At 48.1% G+C, this 27,133-nt stretch overlaps 1 protein-coding gene and 1 long non-coding RNA gene across 2 annotated transcripts in view; one reads left to right on the top strand and one right to left on the bottom strand.

Moving 5' to 3' along the window:
* LOC116150153 (uncharacterized) overlaps nt 1-7,335 on the top strand; it is a 37,863-nt gene extending 30,528 nt beyond the window's left edge. Inside the window, exon 5 of the long non-coding RNA XR_010378022.1 lies at nt 7,206-7,335. This is a non-coding gene — a long non-coding RNA (uncharacterized LOC116150153). The remainder of the gene's footprint in view (nt 1-7,205) is intronic.
* OTULINL (OTU deubiquitinase with linear linkage specificity like) lies at nt 1,220-26,295 on the bottom strand. Its single transcript, XM_031443334.2, has 8 exons — nt 26,109-26,295; nt 8,394-8,553; nt 8,276-8,307; nt 8,078-8,169; nt 7,178-7,327; nt 4,968-5,096; nt 3,792-4,061; nt 1,220-2,995 (listed from the first exon to the last, which is right to left on the bottom strand). Exons 1-8 carry the CDS (start codon nt 26,170-26,172, stop codon nt 2,822-2,824), a joined length of 1,071 nt encoding a protein of 356 aa, XP_031299194.1. The 5' UTR covers nt 26,173-26,295; the 3' UTR covers nt 1,220-2,821.
* Nucleotides 26,296-27,133: the final 838 nt, after the last annotated feature.

Here is a 27,133-nt window from a genome sequence, read left to right as displayed (position 1 = left end):
CCTACACTGAGGACCGTTTAAGCCTGGAGGAAATACTGAGATTAGAAGGGCATGATATAAAGCTCATGTGAGAAGTGTAAGAAATCCTGGTACGAGGTGGGGGAATTAAACTTAACAAAAAAAAAAAAGTTCTGAGGCTGGATGGTGATGATAGTACATAATGCCGCTGAACTAAACACTTAAAAATAGTTAAAATGGTAAATTGTATGTATATTTTGACACAATAAGAAGTCAGTCTTATACTAACAATATTCATACAACTCAGTGTGGACACATGTGACCAAAATTTAAGAGAGAAACTTGTTCTAAAAATCAGAAAAGAACAAGGGCATGTGTTTTCATTTTAGCTATAATTCCTCGCATCATTTGAAACCTACAAGGTTAGAAAAAGCCATTAAATGTTGGCATCACACGGGAAATTCACTTCCAATTTATTGGTGGCATGTAAAAGTGTCACTAATTTATATGCAATTCCTCCTAATTAGTTTGTTACATTCATTAAATTATACAACTGAATTAAAAACAAAACAGAAATATCCAATATCTCTTCCCTGAAAATCTTCTGTTTTGAAGCTTTCTCAAAATATAGCAACTATTTAAAAGCCTTCTTTACTTTCATTGATTTTAAATGTCCTTTTTTCACAATTTGGTCTTGCCCCTTTATTTGAAGCGTTCTTGCCCCACTCTGCCCCATCTGCCAGCACAGTTAAGGATAAACATCATGGGTTGATACGTCACAGAGTTATAGGCTGCCGATCCTTGTGAAAAAGTTTTTCCTTCCAGTCCTGGATTGATGTGGAGATCACTGCACTGGGTAAGGAGACGCAAGGAGAGTGAGAACATACAAATGCCAGGCAGGTACCCAGACAGGCTCAGGTGGAGCCAGGAGTCTGGAGCAGCAATTCTGTGAGTCTCAGTCGCAGTGAACACAAAGGGGAGAGTTCATTTTTTCTTGGTCACAGTAATACATCAAGGGGATAACCTGCAACAGTGTCAGTGAAATGACACCTCCAAGCAGGAAGGGGCTGTAGAGATCAGTTAGGCTCGCCTCCTCTGTGTGGCTGTGAAAGGAACGCAAAGGCCTGTGGTGGGGCTCCTTCCTCTCCAGCTCTTCACCCAGAAAACAAAATGACCACAGGCAAAACCTGCCTATGTAATACACACAGGTGATTATCCCCCTTACAAGAGAACCCGAATCTGATTTTCATACACCACAGCATTGAACAGACCTCTTTTTATTTATAGTAAAAATACAGAAACGTGAGAGAACATTAGCATCAAACACGCTGTCATCCTTAGAAGGGGCTCGTAACTTTGAAGTAGTATGTCATTAGCCAAGATTTTTAAAGTTATTTTGTGTTTATTGAAATTTGAAACAAACTAGCAAAGTACCTCCAAAATAAAGATTACCAAAGTAAACTAGGGAAGTATGTCCAAAATAAAGACGACCAAAAGGTAGTCAGCCTGAGGACATTAGTTGTCTATTGTTGTTGGAACACATTACCACAGACTTAGCGACCTAAACGCCACACGTGTGCGATCCTACAGTCCTGCAGGTTAGAGGTCCGACACGGGTTCCACAGGGCTGAGATCAAAGTGCTGTCAAGGCCGCGTTCCCTTCTGCAGGCTCTAGGGGAGGGTCCACTCCCCGGCCTTCTCCAGCTTCCGGGGGCCGCCCCCACTCTCCGGCGCGTGGCTGCTTCCTGTAACCGCAGTAACGTCCTTCCTGTGCCTGGTGCCAGTCACAGAGCCAGTGCTGCTGCGCCTGACAGCTCTTCCCCACCTCACATTTCCCTCCGACTGACACTCTCCCAAGTGCCTCTCTACCTTTAAGGACCCCTGTGATTACATTGGGCCCACCTGGAGCACACAGACTACTCTCCCTAGTTCAAGGTCAATGGATTAGTACCTTAATTCCACCTGCAACCCTACTCTCCTTTGCTGTTGAACCCAACGGTATTCACAGGTCTGGGGGTTAGGATGCAGACACCTGGCGGGGGTGGGGTGGGGAGTGTGAGGCTACTTACCACACGTTAAATACACATGTAAATACACATTAAATACGCCAGTTTAACAGTTTTGTGACAGTTCAGTAATTGTCATTTAATTGACTCAATCTACAGAATGTATCTTTAATTTATATAAAACCTATTAAACTGGTCAGAAGCAATATTAAACAGGCCAGAGCAAAAAACATAAAGAGATATAAAACAAACTGTACAACCTCACAAAGTAGTGGCTATGTGTGTATGTGTTTATATGTATATCTAAAACTATACCTGTATGTGTGTGACTGTAAACACCACACACACATACACATACACACAATTTTAAAGTTAATCAAACGATCCTGGAAAGTCGAAATACCATAGAGACTCCTGGGAAGGTAATGCTTTATAAAATAAGGGCATGTTTTTGCAGATCCCAAAATCAGCCAAAGACAAGATTCTTAAGAACAGCAAGGTTATAGACAAATTCTTTCTTTCCCTTTAGTCCTTTTCCCCTACTTGTTTTCTTCCCGCTTTTTTTCCTGTTGTTCAAAATAAACATTCTTGTGCTCTTAAAGGCCTGCTGCGTGTGAAATGACCAGAGCCCTTAGGAACAAGGTCAAACCAGCAACCCACAAATACATTAGTGCAGCTGCTCTAGAGGAAATCGCGGAAGACAAAGGGAAGGCACTTGAGTTTGCATCCAGTGTACCTGTAATCCCAGAGAGGAAGCTCCCCATTCCTTCAGTGGCAGCAGCACTAGCTCTGGTCTTTGAGAAACATCTCGTGTGAGCACTGTCACTGGCGAGAGCTGGTGCCTGGTCCAGCCGGACTTAAAAGACAGGAATGTGGTAGTGGCGGTCATTCTCGGTCAGCAGGGAGATCTCCGGCCACTCCCTGAGCGACTCCTCTGGGTAGCAGACTTCAAAGTCTCGGGAGTTAAACTTGAACAGTCTGAACACTTTTATCTTCACTTCAAGGGAGTATCCAAGTATAAACATATCAATCTGGGGAAGAGATGAAAGAGGTCACAAATACACATTTCCAAATTGCTGCCTCCCACCAGCAGACAGAGAGTGTTCCTCTGCAGCTGGGTCACAGACTTGCTGACAGACCCACACGTGAACCACGGGGCGGGCACAGAGCTGGGAGCCAGCGTCCACCCCAGGGAAGGCGGGCACGAGCAGGGGGCACCTCTGGACGCGAGTGTGAAGCAAGTACAGGGAGAGCTATTTGAAAAAGAAACTAATAAAAAATAAATGCTCACAATAAAAATTACTCTTTTCCAACTAGTTATTTGTTTTAAATCAATGTTTATTGAAATGTCAGATAAGTCTGAGCACCTCTTAGGAAAGCAAAGCAAAACAAAACTCCTTTCCTGTGGGGATACAAAAGCATTGTGTGGATTTTAAATTTTTCAGTGATTTCTATTTATCTGCAGTAAGTAACCACATGCTTTCCCAAATGTTATCTCATTTCCCAACTGGGTGACCTGAGTGGGTCCTTATTCTCCTGGGCAACCCCTGTTGTGGGAGGAGCCGTTCCCACCTGAGAGGCAGCATGAAGGTCAGAAAGGCTCGGGCACTGCTGCTCACCGGCCACAGGGCTGCGATGACGCAGCGACCGGCACGGCCCGAAGGCTTAGCACGCTTCCCTTCCTCACTGGAGGGCCAGCGATCCCCAGCCCCCACCTCTCTGCAGCTGGGTTTATCACTGCTGGACGTTAGCCCCACACCCCTCTGTGCTCAAGCGTTACCACCATCGTCCTTCACTAAACACACACGAATCTTCTGCCCCGTGTACCTGCTCAAGTCCACACGTGTCGCCTACAGAATTCAGGTGATTCATCATGAAGCTCAAAGGATCGGAGGAGGTCTCCCTGGTGAACAGGAGCCGGAAAGGACTGGGAATGGCCTTCTTAGTCTTCATTTGTTCATAGACCTCAGTGACTTGGTAGAGCATGATGAACTTCAGAGCTTCGTACAGTTTATATTCCAGTAGAGCATCAGAGAAAAGGCTGTTGCACATACTCCCTCTCTTGTGATAATCCTTAATCCCACTGAATTCAGTCCACTAAAAACACAGATGTAGAAGTGACACTCAGAAGGGTCAGGGGAATACGTACACCACTGCGTAATTTTTAAACCACTTATAAAACAAACCAGAGATTAACAGAGGGGAGTGGAACTTTAACTTTTCATTTTATATCTTTAGACATTGATTTTTTTAACCCGAAGTATTACTTTTACAGTAACAAACTAGTTTCAATGAAATTTTTTTTTTTTTCAAAAAACCACCACGTATAAAGGTAAAATACTAAACAAGTCAGTTTCCTAAAACTACCTCTCGGGTGGCTGGGTTACACAAGGGATGCTCCAGAGACAAACAGTGCTGACTGGTGTTCTTCACCAGCCACTGTGCCAGGGCACAGTTTAAAGCACTCCACCTGTGTTCACTCACTGAGTCCTCACAATAGCCGTACCGGCCAAATACTATTTGAATTCCAGTGTTACAGATCAGAAAGACGCGGCAGAAAAATGTACTCTTTCCCAGGGAAGGTTCATTTCAACAATCTAAAACCTATGTCTTTATTAAAAGGCAGGAAAAACTCTTAGTCAAATCATAACATGTGAGCTGTCCCTGAGTTACTAATAGCCCAGAAAAGCATTTCTGAGTGACCTGTCTGGATCCCGCACCATATTTTTCCGGGGAAACACAGGTACATGATTGTCAAGGTTTCCTGGCCAGCCCACAAAAGCCCCCTTAACCCATTAACAGGCCTAACAATCACCTAGAACGTGGCTCTTGTTCATGACTTGGAAGGAGAAGGGATAGGAAAGGAGACGGTTGGTTCCTGGAAGAGTTTTTCTGCCCACACTTCCTCCTTACAGGACAGGAAGTGACAGGCCTGACAGGAGAGGCAGCGGTTACGCGTTGGATGCGTGATTTCATGCCTAGTCTTTCCCCCCAGACACTCACCTGTGTTTTCAGTAATTCCACACATTTGCGTAATTTTCCAAACACATTTGAACCTGTATACTTCTCAGGACCAAAACTGTATTGCTGGATCCAATTACAACCTTGTGAAAAGAGCAGTTTTTCAGGAAGCTTGAAAAGGAAGTAGATGCCAACAGTGATCAGTGTCTCAACATGTCTTACACACAGTCTGGAATATGTCACAGCAGATAATCTTATCTCATTCGGCACTCTTCACTTTAAAAGACTATAACAGCAGTTAAGTAACAACATGTAGTCTTTTTTTAGATTTCTGGATTAAGTGATTTGGATCATCCTCTTAATTCACAATTTCACAATGGAGGAAAACCTAAATAAAAATTATGTCTACAAAAACAATTTATCTTTTTGAATAAAACACTTCCCAGACTTCCTAGATATATCTCTTTAGAAATTGTTTTTAACCCGACAGCGTTACAGTAACATACAGTACATACAGTACAGTGTGTTACAGTAACATAGTACATCGGGGAGCACGTGGGTTTTAGAAGGGTACACTTTGGGGTTCAAACCTAGCTCTGTCACTCCCCTGCTGAGAGGTTACTCAACCCCTCAGCCTCATCCTCCACTGTAAATCAAGGACAGTGCTATCCACTGTGCAGGACTCTTGCTGGGATTAAATACAATCATGGAATACATGAGAATCTGATCCGCCATGGGCATCTGATGCATTTCCCCACCTGGCCAAGCCTGTGGAGCCCAGGGCCTCTGTAGCACTGTCTGTCCTCAGCAACCAGCAGCAGGGCTGGCACACAGCATACACTTGACAATTGCTAGATGAAACTAAACTGCCAATAGAAACAATTCTAAGTAAAAGATGCCAAGGAATTAGAACGTGTGTAGTTATATATATACATATATATGTATGCATATACTTGATATTTCTTTGCTCCTCCATCCTTAAGTGTGCATCTGTGGTTAGGCATACTACATTCGAATAAAAATTAAGGTCACAAATCAAAAATATACTGCCTAGCTGTACACCAGAAATTACCACAACATTGTAAACCAACTAGAGTTCAATAAAAAGAAATTTTTTTAATGTGCTGCCTTATTAAGAAAATGAAAAAACAAGGCACAGACTGGGAGAAAATGTTTGCAAATGACTTATCTGATAAAGCATTTGTATTCAGAATAACTCTCTCAAAACAATCAATAAAAAAAGAAAAAAGAACCCAATAAAAATGGTAAAAAGATCTGAACAGAGACTTCTCCAGGAAGATAACATGGATGGCAAATAAGCACATGGAAAGATGCTCAGCATTGTTACCCATTAGGGAAACATAAACTAAAAGCACAGTGAGACAAATGCACCCCTATTAGAATGGCTAAAAAAACAAACAAAAACCCTAGGATGCAGAGCAACTGGAAAGCAGACATTATTGGTGGGAATGCAAAATGCCAGAGCCACTCTGGAAAACCGTTTGGCAGGTTCTTAAAAGTTAAACATAAACCTATCATATAATCTAGCAGGTATTTACCCAAAAGGAATGAAAACTTATGTTCATACAAGTCCTGAATGGGAATATTTATAACAGCCTCATCCATAACTATCAAAAACTGGAAGCAATCCAGACACCTTTCAAATGGGTAAACAAAATGTGCTATATTCATACTAAGGAACACCACTCAACAACATAAAGACTGAAGTACAAATTCACGGAACAACACGGATGAGCTATAAATGCATTTTGCTAACTGAAAGGCAGATTCCAAAGGCCACACACTGGATAATTGCATTTAGACGACAGGCTGGAAAAGGCAAAACTAGGGGGACAGAAGACATGTCAGTGGCTGCCCGGGGCTGGGGGTGAGAGGAGCACTGACAGTCAAGGGGTACAAGGGCATCTCTGGGGTGGGGGTTACACTGTGTGCATTTGTCAACACTCAGGTAACCACATGGTAGAAAGGTAATTTCAGTAGACCACCTTACTTACAAAGGACAGATGCCCTTCTCAAGAAAAAAATGCCAGCATTAACAACAAACAAAACTGAGTGCAGCTATCTTTCTGAGATGACTTATTTGCAAACTGACACGTGAGACAGAGGACTGGGCTAAAGCACCTTCAGTCTCATGGCGCCCTGTGCACCGAGCCACCCACAGAAGACCCGGAGCATCTGGGCTGCGGTGCCCATCAGTGGGACTTTCCCCAAGTTTCTGTGTGAGGACGTACCTTCACAATGTCCTTTTCTTTCATCCAGGATGGAAAAGAGAGGCCCTGGCTGAAGATCTGAAATAACACCGACCTTAGCGCATCGTAGTTGTCTCTTCTGACTTGGCGAACACATTTAATCCGCCGCCGCCAGAACAGCTCCTCATACGCCTATCGGCACAAAAAAGAAAAAGTTGTTTTTCATACCACTGGATAAGAGACTAGAGAAAGTGAATTCACTGCAACTTCAGCAAGGTCTTTCTGCCAAGCAAAGTGGACAGCAGAAACAAAACAAGTATAAATTATGAACGTGACCGCGTGCAACTTTAAAGTGACTTTTGTGCAAATAGAGTCCGTGCCATGCTGTTTCAGTTAATAAATCCCTGGAAGCGCAGAGTTAGGGAATGTCATTTTGGGGAGATGATGGCAGTGAAGAATACTAGTATATACTTTTAAGACCATGCTAAAGAATCATTTAAATAATGTTTTGTTTTGTTTTGGCTTTTGCTAGTGACAAGGTTGGACAGCACTGCTGGGAGTATTTACCAAGACTGGTCCAATGGGAAGTTCTAAATTCCTCAAAACATCTCATGTCAAGGTGCCTGAGCCCTTCCAGGGCCGAAGTCTCCACTGCACGTGCAGATGTTTAAAAGGCCTGGCCGGGGGAGGGCTGAATAGAGTACAACGCTCAAGTGTCCTGAAATCACAGACCTAATCTACCCAAGTCCTCGAAGGCACTGGCTCAGGGGAGAGGCCCGAAGGCCACGTCTAGCAGCTGTTTAGTTTTGATTAGAAGCCACTGTTGTTCCTGGCGCCACACGTGGTACTAGCTGATCTTGGGTAAAACGGAGTGGAATGCGTGTTTCCTGGGTTTTACACACAAAACTCTCCATCCTCCGCGAGCTGTGTAAACAGACACACCTTCCTCATCAGCCTGGCACGGGGCGTCTCTCCTTTCCATTCTCTTGCACAATAACTGAGTAAATCAACTTCCGCCTCCACGCTGAGGTTCCCTGAACCAAATCAAAAATACAAGGTGGTGAACTTTCCCTTTCCTCTCCCTTCCCAAACCCTCTCTGCACCTTAAAAATAAGGAAACGTAGGCAAGAGAATATTTACTTTTGAATTTTCTCTGCAGATATCCAATCCACCTGAAAGATAAAGGGAACGATAATGTCAAAATTCTGTTTTGATAGCAAGGGTATTTGTGAAATTTAAAGAGGATATGACCACGTACCATTTCAGCCGGCGCCCTAAATATAAATGCAGCCTTCTGAAGTAGCAGAGGGCAGCCGCCAGCAGGGAGACGGCCAGTGTCACGGAGCCCTTTGCTACCCTCCACGCAGCATCTAAGGCTTGGCTGGTGACTAGTGTCCAGGAGTGAACTTGGTCATTTCCTACAAAAATTTAATAATAATAATAATAATGAAAAACACATAACAATTACACAAGTCTGCTTTGTTTATAGGGAAAAACAAGACACATTGGATAGTTTTTACCTGCAAAATATCTATCATTGACTTATATAATCATTATATTATCATAATATTAATATATAGTATCAATAGTATTTTAAAGCATTCAAAAATTCAGTCTAAAAATTAAGGAAATGCCTACTTGTCTTATAATCAGTGTCATATATAAGAATATCTTTGTTCCTCAAAACTCAAGAGGAATAGGGGACATAAAGAGCATGGGTTTCAGCATCCCTCAGACCCAAATTTAAAACCCGTTTTTCCTTATGCAGAAGTGACTGTGGGACACCTAACTTCTTTTACCCTGAACTGTCTTGATTAATATGAGAGTAAAAATACTGATCTCACTAGGGGAAGACAGAATGAAATTATTTAAGAACCAGCCCCATACACCTTGCATTGTGTAGAAAATCTGTTAAATCCAAGCATGATCAAGGATTCTGCCTGGCACCCAGCCTGCAGGAGTCCACCACACCAGGGGGCCTCCACCCCGCCGCCACCCACTTCTTCCCACATTGCTATCCTTCTGTCATTATGGGCCATGACATGTGGTGTCACCTTAACACAGACGACGAGACTCAGACGGCAGGCACAGGGGCAGCAATCCCAAAAAGTGGGCCATGTAGCAGAGTCATGGGCAGAGCTAGGTGTGCTCCTTACAGGCACACTGTGACTCCCGATGTGACAACAGAGAAAGTTCAGGAGGGACAGGGCAAACTGCACACTTGCAATATTTTACTATGTGCGGAAGGGTCCGAATGATACTACGTTTAGCATGTAAAAGCGCTGATGTACAAATGAGGAGGAGAACTTCTGAACAGTGGCCAAACCTCCTAGGGTTCATTGCGAAACAGTTCCCTCCCCTCCGCGGCCCACGGTTTAGTAAACTTCCAGTAATTAACTGCAGTGAAAGCCTCACGGATTCGGACGCTACCATTTGAGCATTTTTGATTGGATGGATATTTGATATGCATATCTCAATAAAGTTGATATACATTCTCAAGAAAGAAACAGATATACTCTCCATTGAGAAAGAACTTACCAGCAAATAAAAATATACATATTTACAGTTACTTAAAAGGACATTTTCAAAAGCAGGCGCTTACCTGTTTAGGACAAATGATTAGCAATTATACATTTACTCCTACCTAGGTATTTAGGAGACATTTTTAAGTGAACTGTTGAAAAATGTAAGCTATCATGCCTTTACACTTCTAATTTAGACTTTTATTAATTCAGACTGATTTCCTAACTTTGAAAACCCTGAATTTTCAAAGCTAGGAAATGGACTATATTACACAACATTTTACAGTTTGTGTTTTCTCTTCACACAAATTGGACACCTTTCCATGTCATTACATTAGATCTACATTATTCTTTTTAACAAATGTGTAATATTTCAGTATAAAAATAGATCATCACATAGGACATAAAGCATTTGGGTCGTTTCCCGTTTTTCACTCTTACAAACATTGCTGAGACCAACATTCTCCTCCAACAGTCCTTGTGGACTCACGGTAGCTTTCACACTTAGCATGATTTCTAGAAGAGGAAACTCTGGGTCAAAGCATGTGCACATTTCCAGTTGTGACAGATATTGCCAAAGTGCCTTCCAAAGCAAACTGTCAGTCAACATTCCTGCCACATGCACTGGAGCCTCTGTTTTCCGAAACCCCAGTCCAGGTCGTGGCTTCTCACTGTGGTAACATGTCCACATCTCTTCTTCTGTGAAGAGCCTTTCAGAGCATCTGCCTGCTTCCCGCTGCGCTGCCCTCATTTTTGTGCAGATTTGGAGGGCTTGCCGTGACAGGGACAGGCGGCTGCCCTTCTGGGGGGCCCTGCTCTAACTTGTCACAGACTCCAGCCAACATGCTGCATTCTTAAAAGATACTGCCCAGCCCCTCGGGGCATTTGATTTGAGATCCCTGAAATGGGGCCTTCTTCTGAGCATGAGGCCTCTTGGCAGCTGCCTGGGGCTTCCACGGGGACCCACTGCAGATTTTGGTCTCCTAACTCCTACACATGCACACACACACACACACGCACACACTTCCCTAGCCTATAGCCCTTGAAATTAAACCCCGCCTCCAACCCAAGGAAGGGAGATAGAATCACTTATCAGAAAATGACATGTGAGGGCTCACCACCCCCTCCCCACGCAGACCTAGACTAACTCCCTCCACTCAACACTCCCACAGGTATCGGTCAAGTATCTCAAGCCGAGACGAGCCAGGGAGCATGTGGCGGGGGCAGGGGTGGGTATCGGGGAGCCTCCTGGAGGCAGGACTCAGGAAGCCACACGAGAGCGGGCTCACAGACAAGCCCGTGGTGCTCGTGTAATCTAGCATGAACACATGGCCAGGAGTGGGGCTTCTAAGTCAAAGGAGAGGAAGCAGAATGTTTCAGTAGGAAAAAGCATGACCTCACTGATCATTAAAGGAGCTACGATTTGAGCTTTTGCTCTGTGCCAGACCCTGTGCTAAGTGTTTTATGGGAATTGTCTGCTGGGGTCCTGCAAACGCTGTTGTGGTGTGAGGGACGTCCGCCCTTGCGTGTGTACTGTATACACGGGGTGGGTGACCCCACCGCCCCAGGCTTCTGTTCCTTAACCGCAGAGGGAAGTGTGCGGCCCAGCACTGGGTAAACGGGGAGGACTCCTCTCACTGTGGTTCCCCTAGTGACACGGAGTCACTGCAGCATCTGCCTCTGCTGTGACAGTTGCAGGAAACGCTGGAGAAGTGGGAGCTCGCCATCGGGCCCACGGCAAGCGCCCAGCCCAGGTCCACCATTATCTCATCACCCTTACTGCACAGCCCAGGACAGCGCGAGGGAGAGCAAGATTAAATAAACCTCAGAGCCAGTGCTCTGGCACGGGCACGTGACATGGGAGCCACACCGCCTCACGCGCCTGTCCCGCCTTGGAGTGGCGTGAATCGCACATCAGCTCTGCTGCAGCAAGTGGAATTCAGACTTTAAAAAGGGAATTGTAAAACGGCCTCCTGGGTGTGTCAGTAACTGGATTACAATTCAGAACAACAGACACAGAGGAGAGCACCAGCAGCGAGGCGCTGAGCAAGACTGTCGTGGCTGCAGTTCTGATGATCTCCTGAGTCAAATCTCATTTCCCCAGAAGCAGCTGGGAGGGAATAAAATCTTCCATGTCAGCGTCTTCACGGGTCCCATCCTCCGCCAGCCTTCCAAGGAGCGGCCACCACCGCCCACCTGACTTCACTCTGCCCACCAGGGAGCGGGCCTGGGGGTGCCCACTGGGCTAACAGGACAGGAGGGGAGACTCCACCAGCAGGGATTCGGTCCTGGAGAGTAAACGGGAGCGAGAACAAGAGCAAGAGATTGGGGGGGGGGGGGCAATGAAGAGGCAGAAAACAAGCATTGCCAGGAATTACAGGTTTGATCCTCTTTCGTGCTTGTCAAGACACAAAAATGAAATTTCTTTTTAATAGTTTGGGACGGGCCCACTTGACTGGTGGGTGCAATGAGGCACCAGATGGGCCCAGGGCATTTCTGTGGCACTGGGAAGTGGATTAACTGGGTCTCCTGCACCCTCCGGTCATCAGCAGTGAAGCCTGCCAAGGCCCCAACCTGTACAATCAGACGTAACACTTGAGGAGCTCACATGTCCCTGAAGCTGGCAGCGTGGCGACCTGACCCTGAAGTCGCGTATGTGACCGCCTGGACTGTACACGGCAGGTGGGACCACTGACTACAACTGGGAAAAAAAAAGCCACTGTGTTTTTGTGGTAAAACTCTACTTAGAATTTTTTCCGTTCTCTAAAATTTACCAAAACTGAAATAATTCAAACATTAAAACAGGAAACCAAAAAGAAAAAAAAACCCTGAAAACAAAACTTAAAAGACGCTGAAGAGCCGGAAACCGAGTGATGACGCCGACAGCACTTCTCCCCGGAGCCTCGTGGAGGCGGGTGGCCTCTGGGATGGGAACGCGGTGATGCTCTGGGTCCAGAGAGCCCGCCCTCCCCACCTGCCCGTCCCACCAGCAGCCAGCCACAGGGCTCGGTCCACTTCCTCCCAGTTTACTCCCAGCGGCACCCCAGCACGTGGCCCTTCCTCTCTACCCACGTCTGCACTGCCCTGGGGTTCTGTGCTGCCCCCGCCACCTGTGTGCGGCCCACGGACTTTCTCCCAAAGCAGAGGGGGTAGATCAAGATCCACTGAGTAGGCCTCGGAAGGGGAAGCTAGGCCCGAGCTAAAGACGGAAAAGGCCATTTAATCTTGATGTCTGAGCTAGCAGAGGGGGGAAGACACATCACATGGTAAAATCACCCTCTTAAAAACTTCAAGATGAGAGCTTCACGGCGGAGGCGTGGGGAGGGTGGCCCGCCCAGAGGGCATGGCAGCTCTGCGCACCGTCCTACACACCTCACCCCGTGCACCTCTTCCATCTGGCTATTCCTGACTTACATCTCTTTATAATAAACTGGTAATCTAGTGAAAACAAAATAAAAATCAAAACCACTTTAAAGTGAAAAATACTACATTGAATTTAATAAACACAACAGATATTTCTCTTGGCTGCAATGCCATATTCTGGCTAACTAGCAAGAAATGGGAGAGTAGGGGGTTAAGAGAGAGACTGAGGGGTTAGGATGCAAACAGGGTGAGGGGGTGGGAGGGGCAGCCAGCCCGGAATGGCCGAGCACACCTCTGTGGCAGGCTGGGGCACTGCTGAGAGATGTCAACTGAGACCACCAGGTACAGTGGACCAGGAGGCCCAGGAAGCCCCTCCTCCCTCCTGCCCCTTGCCCTCTGGTTCCACTACCTCTTCCCACCCTGGACTGGGCGCCACGCCAGGTTGGCAGGCAGTGAAGTGAGAAGACACAGGCCTTGGCTCCAGGGAGCTCACGGTCTGGTGGCACGATGCCCTCCGGTCAGGAAGGGCTACCGGGCAGCGTGTCCAGGCCCACAGGTTAGCACAGCCTTGGGGCAGGCTCTGGCCAGGACACAGAGTAACACCAGGCCAGGCCCCGTGCGCTGGATGCTCAGGTGGGCCATCTCTCCTGGAGGTGAGTTCTGAGAAACTCAGGCTCGAGGATAAAGCAAACTATGCTGCATTGGTCCAAGCACTTCAGCCAAGCAATATGCACACAGAATGATGAACACAGAGAACAGATCCTGCGAGGCCGTCAAGGCTTCTGAATAATTTAGAGCACGGGGAGACTGCGAGACGTTCTGAAAGTCAGCATAGCACAATGAAAAGACTCTTGCAAAACCATAGGTGAGGTGGTTGCTTTTGTATCCACTATGGGGGAAATATTCAGAACACATATCCTTTTAACCAGTCTTTGAAATGGTGAGGTCAAAAGACTTTCTACGCTTCTGTATTTCAGGTATTAATCCTGCTCAGCACAGGAACAACGGGCTCCCACCTCACAATGTGTGCAGCAACCCACAACTACAAGATCAGTATCACTGAGGAAGAGAACCACCAGCGGGAAAGCTTTTTATCTTGAGAGTCATGACCAGCGAGACACCCAATGGTAGCCCCGTCATGCAACCAACTGAACAGTGCTCCTCGCACAATCCCACAGGCCTGGGCACGCGTCCCCCAAGGCTGTTGCCAGCCAAGAGTCAGCAAAAGCAGCAGGGAACTGCTCCTTGCCAAATGCTGGCAGGACTGTGTGCGTGTTTTTCATAAGATCATGGCTCGGGGTTTTTTCATGTACTGGGCACATCTTGAGGCATGTTCAATGCAACCCACCACTTTAATTTTCGAACTGTGTGGAGCAGGTTTAAAACCAACCCAGCTACAAAAACACAAAAGCTGTAGGTGGAATGAGTGTCCATCGGAGAGCAAGCTGTAATTCCTTCTCCGGGGAGTCCCAAAACTCCAGGTCACTTTATCCAGCCTGGCAGGCGCCCTGGCCCTGGCCTGGTGGGGACAGCAGACTGGCAGAACAAGCCCAGGACTCTATTTTCCAGCTGCAGAACCGCAGACAAATCACTTGGCCTCAATGATCCCCAAAGTCTTCCCAATGGCGCAGACCCACAGTGATGACAGAGGGCTGGACCGCTGAAAAGCAAACACTATAAGCCCTGAGCGTGCTCGTGATCACACAGGCACTACGCACCAGCCAGCTCTCGGCGGGGTCCCAGCCGCCATCTGCCTCCATCACGTCATGACATGTGTCTCCACATGTCTCAGGGTGGGCCTCACCCTCGGGTGGGAGTCCCTTTCCTTTTCGTTATGCTCCCTCTCTGTCGGTCAAATCTATCATTATTCTCTGATTACAGATGAAGCTGTTCCAGTGGGCCAGGCACTGGGCCAAGAGCTGGTGCCACAGCGGTGGCCGCACTGATTCACACATGGAGGGACTGTCCTAGTGTGTCTGGAGCATGACAAGGCAGCGCTCCCGAGGACAAGGGGTAACGTGGGGACCTGACCTGGACCGGAGTCCGGGGAGGCATCCCCAAGGATGTGAGGCAGGGCGGAGACCCAGAGCGCAGACGGGAAAAGGAGGGGGCCCGCAAGGCTCAGGGCAGCAGGGCCTCTAGATCCCCTTAGAGATGCTGATGTCAGACTGAGGAACAAGGAAAGGCCTCGCCAGGTTTTTAGCAAAAGGCTAGTGTGACCAGATCTGTCACCACAACTTTTTTTTTTAATTCCCCTTTTATTTCAGACTTATAAGTCGCAGCACCAGGACCAATGATCACCAGCTGCCCAGGTACCAAAAAACTACGCTTCCGAAGTCTCTTGCTGTGGATTCCACAGGAAGAGCACACAGGTGCTTCATATGTCGCCATAACTTGAATTGTTACTCCCCGGGGTCACAAGGAACACCTCCAATTCCTCTTCCACGCGATAACCTTTTAGATCTTTCACAGAATCACAGGATGCTTTGGGCTGAAGGGGCTGGAATCCTGCTTGTTCTCCGAGACCTGATTCACACCAGCCCCTCAGCAGAACAAATCTGTCCCCAGATTCACCCTCTGCACACCATGCGCACTGCAGGTCGTTTCCAGTTCGGGGTATTCACAACTGTGTCCCCTACTGGCCAGAAGCCCCTCTGAGATGAAAGCTGAACCTCAGTTCACTGTGGACCTGGCCACCTGATGGGCTGTCACATGCACACTGCATCTTTAAAGCCCAGGGAAACGAGCAGAAGCCTGAACTTGAACCCACATATTCTAACTCAAGGTCAGTGCCCTTTGAATTAACTACACAACTGCCTTCCCTGAGTAACTGTTCCAAGAATTCAAAACAATTAATAAGCACAAACTCAGAAGGCAGCTGTCACTTCCACCATGACTTTCTCTTCTAGATCAAACACTCCCCGTTCCTTCCACCAGTCCTCACATGACATGGTTTGGTCAGGGGGTCCCTTCATCAGCTCCATCACTTCCTGGGACCCACTCCACACGGAAGGGAGAACGCAGGTCAGAACACAATGTCCTGAGTGTGACCCAACCCGGAGAGAATTCAACAACATGACCACTTCTTCATTCTCCTTTGGGAGTCAGCAAGTTCTCTGCACAGGGTCAGAAAGTATGTACTTTAGGCATCTCCAGCCATCTGGTCTCTGTCCCAGCTACTCATATCTGCCCCGACAGAGTGGCAGCAGCCATCAGACAATACACAGCAGGGCAGTGTTCCAAGAAAACATTTTTATGGACACTGAAATTTGAATTTCACGTAAGTTTTACATGTCAGCAAATAGTGGTCGTCTTCTGATTTTTTTCCAACCATTAAAAAATGTAAAAAGCATTCATAGGTTGTAGGCCATATAAAAACTGAGCTGGACGGATTCGGCCCATGTACCGAGTTGGACAAACCTTGTTCTAGATGGTGCATTCAAATTGATGCTGCCTGTGATTGTATTTGTATTGACTGGCTGAGAAATAAAAAAGCCATCAGCTCACGTGCAGCCTGCCGTCAGCCTGAAGCCCTTTAGGCCAGTTGCTGGGGTGCGTCTCCCCATTTGCTGAATTGGAGGGGGCAGGCAATTTCATCCTGCTCTCCTCAAACCTCCAGATGGAAGAACCTTCCTGGTGACCTGGCACTGGCCTCCACCCACCTCTCTCCCTCCTTACTCCTTCCAGAGGGAGCCTTATCTGATGGCAGGTGTCAGAGCATCTGCTCAACTTGGCCCCCTCCTCTCCTCCCCGCTCTGCCTGCCAGCAGGGAGGTGCCCTGGGGCGGCTGTCTCTGTGGGAGAGAGGCCTGACCTTTCAGGGGTGAGTGCGGTGCAGGCACCACTAACAAGCCCATCTGGCCACACAACTAAGACATAATGGGTTTTATTACCGAGCTGACATTTAAAAAGTCCCTGACTCCTGTGTCCACCTTTCAGTTATTTCAGAACCTGGGAAGGGAAGCAAGGGGTTACCCAGCTCATGTGCACAAGTTCTGCGCTGACACACATCCCTGCTAAATGTCACATTACCGGACTCGCCTTACTGCCGCGAGCTGCCATGGCTTTCGTGATGCACTGTCCGTCTCTTAACTCTTAGACCTTTAAAGATTAAGCTTGTTTTCCACATCCCAACACAAATCATTTGTAAACATGTGACCCAGAGAGAACTAAAGGTAACTCTGAGGCAAGCCACGCTTCACTTTCGCCCCGCAGTGATTTTTCCATAATGAGTCTTTTGGCCTCTGTTGCTAATGGTTACTAATCCTTCTAATTGGCTTCCCTCCTCCAAAGCCATTTTCCACTCTGAAGCCAGCAGTGTGTTTGCTGTTTTGTTTTGTTTTGTTTTGCTTTTTACATTCAATGGATGTGTCATCTTTTATTTAAAAATCTTTCTGGCTTTTCTCACTTGTAGGAGAGACCCGCATCCCGGCGGCCAGGGACATGGGCTAGAAGGGCCCCTAAACCAGCGTAAGAGGCACAGATGCACCACCTATTGCACCGTCCCAGCCAGAGGCCTCGGAGAGCTGGTTCTCCAGGAACCAGGAACCGGCCTCACCTTGTAACCCCAGCCACCGCGGGAACCCACTGAGGAGTCGGGATGGGCCCCCTGCGGCGGGCAGCCCAGGGCAGGCCTCCCGCCCTCCTCCCCCAGCCTCATCCTCTCCCTCCTCTCACAGACCCATCTACCTTCTCCTGGTGCTTTAGATCCACTCTCCTAAAAAGAAACCAGTGGCTTCAAAACAAACTCGTCAAACATTACAGAGCATTGTGCTCGATGTCTGTGGACTGGCAACATCACTGCCACCTGGGCACTCAGAGATACAGATCCTTGGGCCCCACGGAAGCAGAATCCCGGATCCACAAGAGCCCCAGCGATTCACGCACACACCCAGGTCTGAGAGGCGCTGCTCCGGAGCAGAGGAGCACACTTGTCCGGGCTCCTCCTTTGGATTTTCTGATTTATTGGCCTGCGGCCCAGAGCCCCGTCTTTTTTCTAAGCTCCCAGGTGATGCCAGTGTATCCCCGGTGCTGAGAATCACTGCTCTGAAGTCAAGGCTTCCTCCAGCCGTGGCTGTTGGTTACATTACACTCAGATACATTATCACACGTCAATTAATTTCCACGATTACCGTTAAGAGAAATCATGCCAGATAAGGAAGCGTCTCACTGGTCATGTAACCCAGCTACAAGGAAGTGCTCCCTGTGTTCTGAACTCTTTCCCTCTGGCCAGGGTGAGGGATGACTTTTACTGGTCAATTGCTGTTTTTCTACGGCTGGGAGCTATGCCTACCTAACAAGGAACTTTGCTGAAATTAATAATAAAGGAACCCAACTGTTAATGTGAACTCCAAGGACTCTCCCAGTTTTAGCACTGAAAGTCCCTCATCCGAGGACATCCTGGGTCCCACGCAAACCGGGATGGGTGGTCGCCCTACCTCCAGGGCCCCCCACAGCCTGACCCTGATTCTTCCCTGTCTCTTACCTCTTCCTCTCGCTCCAAGGAGACGGGCCGCCTTCAGTTCCTCCAGCAGGGCTCACTCCTGCCTCTCGCCAGCCTCTGCCCCTGCTTTTCCCTTGTCTGGAATACTCCTCACTCTACTGATTCTCAGGCTCTCAGCTCAAATGTCACTTCCTGCGGCAAAGCTTCCCCAACCCAATCCTAACCCCCAGGCTTGATCGAATCCCGGTTATGCTCCCTCACAGCACAGGGTGTCCTTTTCCTTCACAGCACTTATCACAGTTTATTCAACGGTGTTTGTTTGATTAGTGTCTGTTTCCCTGAGTAGGTAAAGGTCTTAAGGACTGAAATTGTGTCTGTTTTTTCTCTGCTTTTTGGTGCCGAGGCACATAGTAGACAGCTAATACATTTTTTTAAATTTATTTTATTTTACTTTTTTGGGGGAAGGGAGGTAACTAGGTTTATTTTTATTTATTTTTAGAGGAGGTACTGGGGATCGAACCCAGGACCTCCTGCATGCTAAGCATGTGAAATATTTGTTGAATAAATAAAATGAATCGGTGTAGTCAGGACCCAGTCCATGTGTCTCCACGGCAGACACTGCCCACTTCCCCCAGTATCTGTTCTGTCTTCTTCCACAGAAACAGAATCCTGACTTTCAGCTGGATACATCGTTACTCAGAATAAAAGCCACTTTCCACCCTCCCTACTTGCTGGCCACAGCCATGTGAGTGACTTCCCAGTAAGAAGTGTTATGTGTAGTTTTCAAAAGGCTTTGTTGAGAGGGGTGTGGACTCCTTGCCCTTCCTCCTCCTTACCAGCTGGAATGTAAGTGTGATGACAGACGTTCAGCAGCCATCTTGGATCAGGAAGTAACTGTGGGCATGAAAACCACGCACAGTGGAAACCAAGAGGAAGGAGCCCGGATCTCTGATACTCTGGAGCCCATTGCAGCCCTGCAGAGCCACCTCTGAGCTTTGCCATGAGAGGAGTAAACTCGATTCACTTATCTGGAGTTGTTCTTTTATTCCACCATACCTAATCTTACCTAAGAGCCTCTACCTTGCTGGTCCCTTCTGACTTTTAACACGAAGGTCAGAAACAATGAGCCATCAGGGTGTTTTCCTTTTCCCTAATTACACCCAGGTAAATATAAAGCAGGGGGTGAGGCTGTAAGGCGGTCACCTAGAGGCATGGTTTCCAGGTAGTGGAATGAGCAGGCACCAGGGAGTCAGGAACTCCCAGTCTGGTCCTAAAGAGCCCAGCAGCTCTGGACCTCAGCTTCCTCCCTTATAAACCAATACAAGGAGGCCAGGCCATTAACCACCATTTTCCCTCCACCCTCCAAAGGCCTCTTTATGTTAACGTGTTTCAAAGTTATGTTGGTGGAATGGTCACATTGGGGCACAAGGCACAGGGTTTTACGTAGTTGTGAAATAACTGAAGTTAAAGTAAACCAAAGCATTACTCAAAACTTGCACCACAGGAAAGATGTCCTGAGCGTGTGCAGAAGATACAGGATATCTTGACAGACACCAGCAAATACGCCAACCCTCAGATGTGTGTGCCGAGTTCTCAGATCTACTACACCAGCTGACCTGAAAGCAGAGTTTTGATAAAGAGCCTCTTCCACAAGGGATTCTGTGGAGGTGACCAGTTTAAAAATGACAGCAAGAGAAAAAAAAAAAAGGAAGGTTGAGAAGCCTGGAGGGGGAGGGGGAGGGGGAGGGAGAACTATAGCATCACGTGTTCCAGGCTCCAAACTGTGAACCAATGAAGCACATGTGGGAGAAGATGCTGGAATATCACTGCATGAGGAACGAACAGCGCAAGGTAGGTCTACAAGCGGTGGTTATACCAGTCCTCTGTCATGACAATCAGCTGAGTACCCAAAACTGAGTTTAACAAATATCTTCAAGCAACAAAATAGAGGGATACACCATGGATAAAACTGACCTAAAAAACTCTCAGTTCAAGTGAGTTTTCTCTCTCCTACAGATTTCAGAGGAAGGAACCCCTACACCCAAGCCTTGCCCTGCTTCAGGTGCAAAATTGAGGGGCCCAACACTTGTCTTAATAGTTCCATGGGCTATGTTTGCATTTCAAGGTGAGCAGCCAGCCTGAGCTGTGACCTGAACTCCAAGTTCATTTGTTAAGTGCCAAGTAAAATGACAATGAGCTGATCTCGCTGCTGACATGGGTGGCATCCAGCCCTTCACATCTGGATGTGACCGGTGACCCTGCTCACCCCCTGCCACCCATGGGGGTCATCTCTCCCTCCACCCTCTTCCCTCCACCCCAATCCTATCAGCCGCTCTGCTTCCTCCCCAGCATTCCCACCTGTCCTGGCCGGCCACCCTGGGGACACGGGGCACTCAGGTTTCTTGTCGTTTTAGAGATCGCACAGCAACGTTGAGGCCTCCTTGTCACAGTTCAACCCATCGACCCCCCGAGGCACCTGGTGTTACTCTAAGACCCAGGAAAGGGTGTCTCTTTTCACCAGGCAAGAAATTCAGTCCACTTCTCTTCAACTCGGGAGACTAAATGCTCCAGGGAACCCTCTCTGCGCCAACTTAGGGGAGAGACACACAGGGTTCAGGTCACATTCCCGACCAGCTTCCCCAACCAGCTCCCTGCCCACCTCCACTTCTGGGCCACTCAGGAACTGGTGTGTGCCCCCGAGGCTCCCCAAACCTAGAGGGAGCAGGGGCTCATGCCCATGGTAATGGGCACAAGAGAGGGCAGGATACTTTTTTTTTTTCAGAGTGAAAAAGACAGCTATATTTGATTTACAATTAACAAGATTTACAAAAAGGGTTGAGGATGGTCTTGGGCTCCTGGCTCCCCACCCCAGGCCTGGGCGACGCCTCCAGGACAGCCTGTCTGACCAGCTGAGACTAGGACCTCCAGTCTGCTAGGTCCCTTCTGGCTGTTCCGGCCTCGACATCTGAAGTCCAGCTTGATCTCTGAGGCAGGGCCCGCGGCACGGAGGCCCCCCACCCCCAGAGTGCGGGCGCCCGCAGGCCAGGCCAGGCGAGGTGGGGAAGGCATCTTACCGCTCTGAGGGCCGCAGTAACTGGGCACCCCCCTCCCAAGAGACCAAGCCCAGGGATCTGAGGCAGCTGCTGCCACTTGGGGGAAGGGGGCTGAGATTCTGCTTCTCCCTGAATTGGGACATGACTCTCTGGAGAAACCGATTTACAATTGCATTATCACTCCCTCTGCCAGAACACAAACCCTAATTAATATTCCTTAAAAATCAGTAACAGAGCAAGCAGAAAAAGAGCTAACAAAGTGTGTTAAATTATTATCTATCATCCAACAACTCCACACAGGCTCAGAGTCACATGGTTAAATCAACAATAAAAGACTTACTATTAAATTCTTAATTCAGAGATTCATTGAGTGTAGCATTTTCCATGCCACGGTTTCTGGGATTTTTGTTTATTATCTGGGAATCCCAGCAACAGTATTAACAGACAACACTCCTTAGTCTCCTAGAAATGAACAGAAACATTTTATTATCCTCATATTTTAAACCTGATAGCACCTGTCTATTCTGGCTCAATTAACTGAAAAAAACAGAAAAAATGGAGTAAGACTACAACAAAAGATCACTGCAAAAATGAGTGTGTAAACAAAAACTTTTCCCTATTGATTCATTGTAAAGTGACATTTAAATGTTCTTCCATCAAATTAATTACAAACCAACAAATGTGTATACAACTTCAGTTCTGAGAACAGACTGTCCTAAATAACTCAACATTTACCAGAGGATTCAAGTGGACAGGACAGAAAGGTCAAATACACTAGTCCATTAACTCCTCTAAAAGGTACATAAGAGACTTAAAAACCACATATAAAGAACAACATACGAAGTTTTAGCTCGATAATGATGACTTTTTCAAAATCTCTCTTCTCATGTACACCAGACCTGTGAATTATCCTGAGCAACAACAGTGGTTTGAAAATAACCCAACCTAACTTTAGAACAGCTTAAATGTGATGAGGTAACCTTGGAAACCAAGTGCTCCCAGGTACGAGCCTGAACTGTTGCAGGGGACAGAAGCAGGCGGGTGGTTAAGAACCTGCTGTGGGTGAAGGCACGCTGCCAGGGCTTGAATCCTGGCCACCACCTACTAGCTGGAAACTTTGAGCAAATTCCATGACCATTCCAGTGTTGCAGGCTGGTGGCTATAAAGTTACATCAGACTATCTAAGGACAGTGTTTCCGCGTCCAGCTCATGAAGAGAACACAAATCCCCACTGTGACTGTGGCAGGGCCAGCCCTGGGGGCTGCAGACACACGGGCCAGCACCCGCCCAGGCCAACAAGCCAGGTAAAAGCTCATTTTCAAATTTAATTTTTAAAAAATGTGATTGTGCCAATCAAGAATTTCTACTTGACTAAAACATATGGAACCAAAATTTACATTTTATTTGGCATTTAATCCATCTCACAGAAATGTAAGCATAGAAGTATAAAAGTTGTACAAGCAGGCTGGTGAAAAATATCAGCTGTGAGCTGTTTGGTTTTAAGCAGTTCTATTGTGGGCATGTGTTTTTAATTGCAGTGTTTGTTTTCTTTTTCCTAAGCCCTCAAATTATTTTTTAAAGAAGGGAAAACATTTCTCTCTAAGGTTACAACTGTCACACAAAGCACCGCAGCTGCTCACACTTCTCCTCTGTGGCCACCCTGGCCACTGCCAGCGCCCACTGCTCGGGGGTCGGCTCCTGAGAGCAAAGGCCTTGAAGGCCCCGGGTCCAGCGTAAGCTCAGTTCTCAGCACCCCTCTGCAGGCGGCGTGGAGGAGGGAAGGTGTGTGCCCCACAATCCTCATCACCCCATCTGTTGCCCATCCTCTGGTAAAACACAGAAGCGCCCACCAGGTAAATTCACCTGCCTGCACAGGAGAGTACCTGTGATTACCAAGGGAACAGGCCAAAGACTGCGATGGGGGCATCAGAAACACCTGCTTCAGACATAAAGTCATCACCCTTGAATGGCTCTGCAATACCGGAATCCACAATATTGAGGAATTCACAGTTTAATTAACAGAACAGTCTAGGTAGGAAGCGGGGGGTCTTATACAAGTTTGTATGCGACTCAGTTCATAAAATGGGGCTAAAAAGAACAACTACCTTATAGTGGAAGGTAATGACAATCATAAGGATAGCAGCTAACCTTTGAGTGCTTCCCATGGGTCACTCATGGTTCTAAGCCCTTTGCATGTAATAAACAGAGACAGCAGCACTTGAAAATATCAGTCATTACTACTCTCTCTAAACTTTTTGTTTAGTATTAGATTCTTTTCCCCAAAAAAAATTTTAGCCAGAACAGCATATAAAACAGAAAAAATAAAATAAAAAAGAAAGAAAGAAAAACCAAAGAGAGCTGCTCCATGTCTAGCTGGAGTGGGGGACCCAGCTGTTGGGTCCCGCATCCCACACTGGGCATTCCTGTCCCCTAAGCCAGCTCCTGGGGACCACGTGGAGTCCTGAAGGTCTTGAGAACATGGCTGAAACCTCGCAGCCTTGTTTCTACCCTCTCACCTACTGAACAAATGGAGATGGACAGTGAGGAGAAACCACAGCAGCACCTGAGCCAATCAGAACAGTTAACAACCCTGCAGGTGGCCAGAGGCAGAAGGAGTCACAAGGAGTGTGGGGTGCACATTCTCTTCAAATTAGCCAGACTGCGGGCGGTAGGCTGAGATTGGTGAGCTTACTCGGGTCTTCCCGGCTCCTCCTGTCTTCTCAGGGGCCCGAGGCCCTGCACCAACTGGCCTTCTGTGCCTCTTCTCGGTCTAATCGTCTGTTTCTGACATTGTCTTTCCCACAATATTGTGCACAAATGGTTAGTTCAAGATTCTCCATATCTAAATATTTCAAGAGAAATAGCAAAAATGGCTACCAAAAAATGCTTTCCATCCCTACCCGTTCTGTGGGTTTTCTTCTGCTCTTGTCTGTTTTTTATTGTCAAATGTTAGTTGTTAACATTCGCTGTTAATCTCAAAAGTGAATCGTGGTCTCTTATCAAAAGACTTGGGGGTAGGTTAAAAAACCTGTCCCCATCCCAGCTTTGGCAACTGGTTTTAAAACTTTTTTTTAGCGAAGAAGGGAAACTATGCTCCTAAGTCCTTGGAGGTTATGTTTTGGAGAAAAAACTTTTCCATAGCCTGATCTTTGAATCACATTCTTCCACTGCCGCACGCCAACTGCAGTGCCCATAGGCTGCAGCTGAGGAAAGAATTCTCTCTGCGCTCACAGTGCTGGCACACCTTGAACTTGGTGAATCGGAAGGAAAAATTCCTGGGGATTACATTAAGCCCAGAGTAGACACCTTTCCGCCTCCCAAACCAGCTTTTTCCAGCTGTGCCCACTTCCAACTGTGCTTTCTCTGCCAAAATAAGGCAGGGAGAAGGGAAGAAAGTCACATAATAAAAAGTTCAGATGAATACACCCACAGGAAATATTTGGCTAATTCTATAATAATGGAAGGTGCAGAAAGATTGAAAAATGAGTTCATTCTACAAACTTGTGAGAGTGGGAGGTACGTGAATTTCTAGACTGGGAAGGGTCTCGAGGATCAGCCAGCCCGATGGCCTCAATCTGTGGACAAGGACCCAGAAGTCCGTAGCTGTGGTGGATTCTAGGCACACAGTCCTGGGCAGAACAATGTCTAGAACTTGGGTCCTGACTCAAGTGCTGTTTTCCACCACACCCAACAGCTTGCTACGTGAAGCAAAAGTTGGGACCAAGAACCCCAATTAATAAGTAGTCCTAGCAACTTCCTATAAACCCTGCAGTATCTAGAGCCCTAACTCTGTGAACAGGCATGCTCCCAAAATTCACTGGTGGGCTCTCACCCCTGGGGTGGCCTCCAGGGAAATACAGAGCCAGGAATATCCTGAAAACTGAGAAGCAGCCATGTTCATCTTCCTCAGACCTGGGACGGAAAGGATGGGAAGGAAAACACCCTTTACTTGTGCAGTGAGGGCTCAGCTCCCGCCGCCGAGGACGAAGACTCTGCGACACAGGTGCTGCGCCCGCGACCTCAGCGACCTGGGCCATACTGTGTTGCTACTCTTGTCTCTGGTGACATTTCTGTTTCAAAAGCCCGATTTTCTCTGCTGCTCATCGAGTCTCGATTGCTGCGAAGGTGTGGGCCACATCCTCTGCCAGCAAAGTGCGAAACCCGTCTACTTCCCTCCGACAACAATCGAGCTCCTGGAGGGGACACCGAGAAGGGGACACCGCCGCTCCTGGGCGCCAGGGCCCGACCCCAACCACTGCCTGTGTCCCCCACCCCACCGCACCCCAGACGGCAGGAAGGGCTTTCTCTTTCCAGGAACCTGTCTGCTCTGCCTCAGCGGGTCGCTTGCCGCCTCTCCCGGAACAGCTCTGCCTCCCGAGGCTGTAGTGCCTTATTGAGATGTGACCTCCACCCCCGACGGCCCCCCAAACCCTGCAGGTGGTGTGTGTGGGAGCAGCCCGCTCAGGTCAGGGGCGCACCTGGATCCTCGCGCGCCCCGGAGCTCCCACCCCTCGTAGCGCGGGCATCGCCCTGGGCTGCGCCGACGGCCGGCGGAGGAGACCGCCCCCCAGCCCCGCCCGGCCCAGGGCCCACCTGCGGCGGGGACGCGAGACCGCTCCCGCTCCTGCTCCTGCTGAGGGCTCCTCCGCGCCGCCATGCCGGCCGCGTGCTGCCGACGGGCGCAGAGCCTCGGCCAGTGGGTCTGTCAGACGCGGCGGCCGCCCGCCGGCGCCGCGGCTCGCTTCCCCGAGGCAGGCGGGCGCGGGAGGGATGGGGTGCAGACCGCAGTCTGTGCTCCCGCCCCGGGCGGGAGCTGACTGACCTGCCGGGTCGCCAATGGGAGGGCGCGACTAGGAGGGGCGGGGCCAAGAGGGCGGGGTCTGGTGGAATGGGCGGGGCTTCCGCGCCCTCTGTGTTTTGAGACCCGGGTGCTCGGAGACGCTGGTTGCTCCGCTGAGGCGCGGGAAGCTTCTGGTGGGATGCAAGCGCGGCCTCTTGGAAAATTCTGGGAATTCCATCAGGACGGATCCCGCACCTCCCTCACATCGAAGGCCCATTGAGTGGGAAGGAAAGAAACCTGGTGGATGGCATGATGTGGGAGAGGGGACTGGTCCCTTTTCCCTCCCCTGGCAAGATGACAGGATTCCCTTCCCTGGCCCGTACCGCTGATGGGTCACGGCTTTGGGAGGGCGAGGCTGGAATCCAGCTGTTGGCCCAGGGCCCGGTCCACTAGATTGGGCAAATTTTCTGATCTTTATTTCCCTCCGCGGTCAGCAGAACGGGGTTATACTTACTTAGAACACAGTTTACTTAAGGAGCGGTTATTGACAAAATTATAATCATCTGATAAAGTGGTTTATCAAAAGGAAAAAACCAAGGAAATAGCAAACAGTAAAAATAAATAGTCCAACAATAAAAAGGCACTTCCGTCAAGGTTCTTTCACCCACTATTGTCTAGTCAGAGGGCCCTTTTTTCCAGAAGAACAAGGAAGAAAATTAAAATCCTGGTGAACACTTCCTCTCCCACAGTTCCAGAGACAGATTTGCATGTAGCATGTCTTTGGCACCTTTTAAAAAATTCCATAGCTAAAGGAAGATGTGGAAAGCACCCTGGAATT

Source organism: Camelus dromedarius, chromosome 3, assembly GCF_036321535.1.
Source record: "Camelus dromedarius isolate mCamDro1 chromosome 3, mCamDro1.pat, whole genome shotgun sequence".
NCBI lineage: Eukaryota > Metazoa > Chordata > Mammalia > Artiodactyla > Camelidae > Camelus > Camelus dromedarius.
The sequence above is the reverse complement of the archived record's forward strand: the minus strand, read 5'-3'. Positions and strand labels throughout refer to the sequence as shown.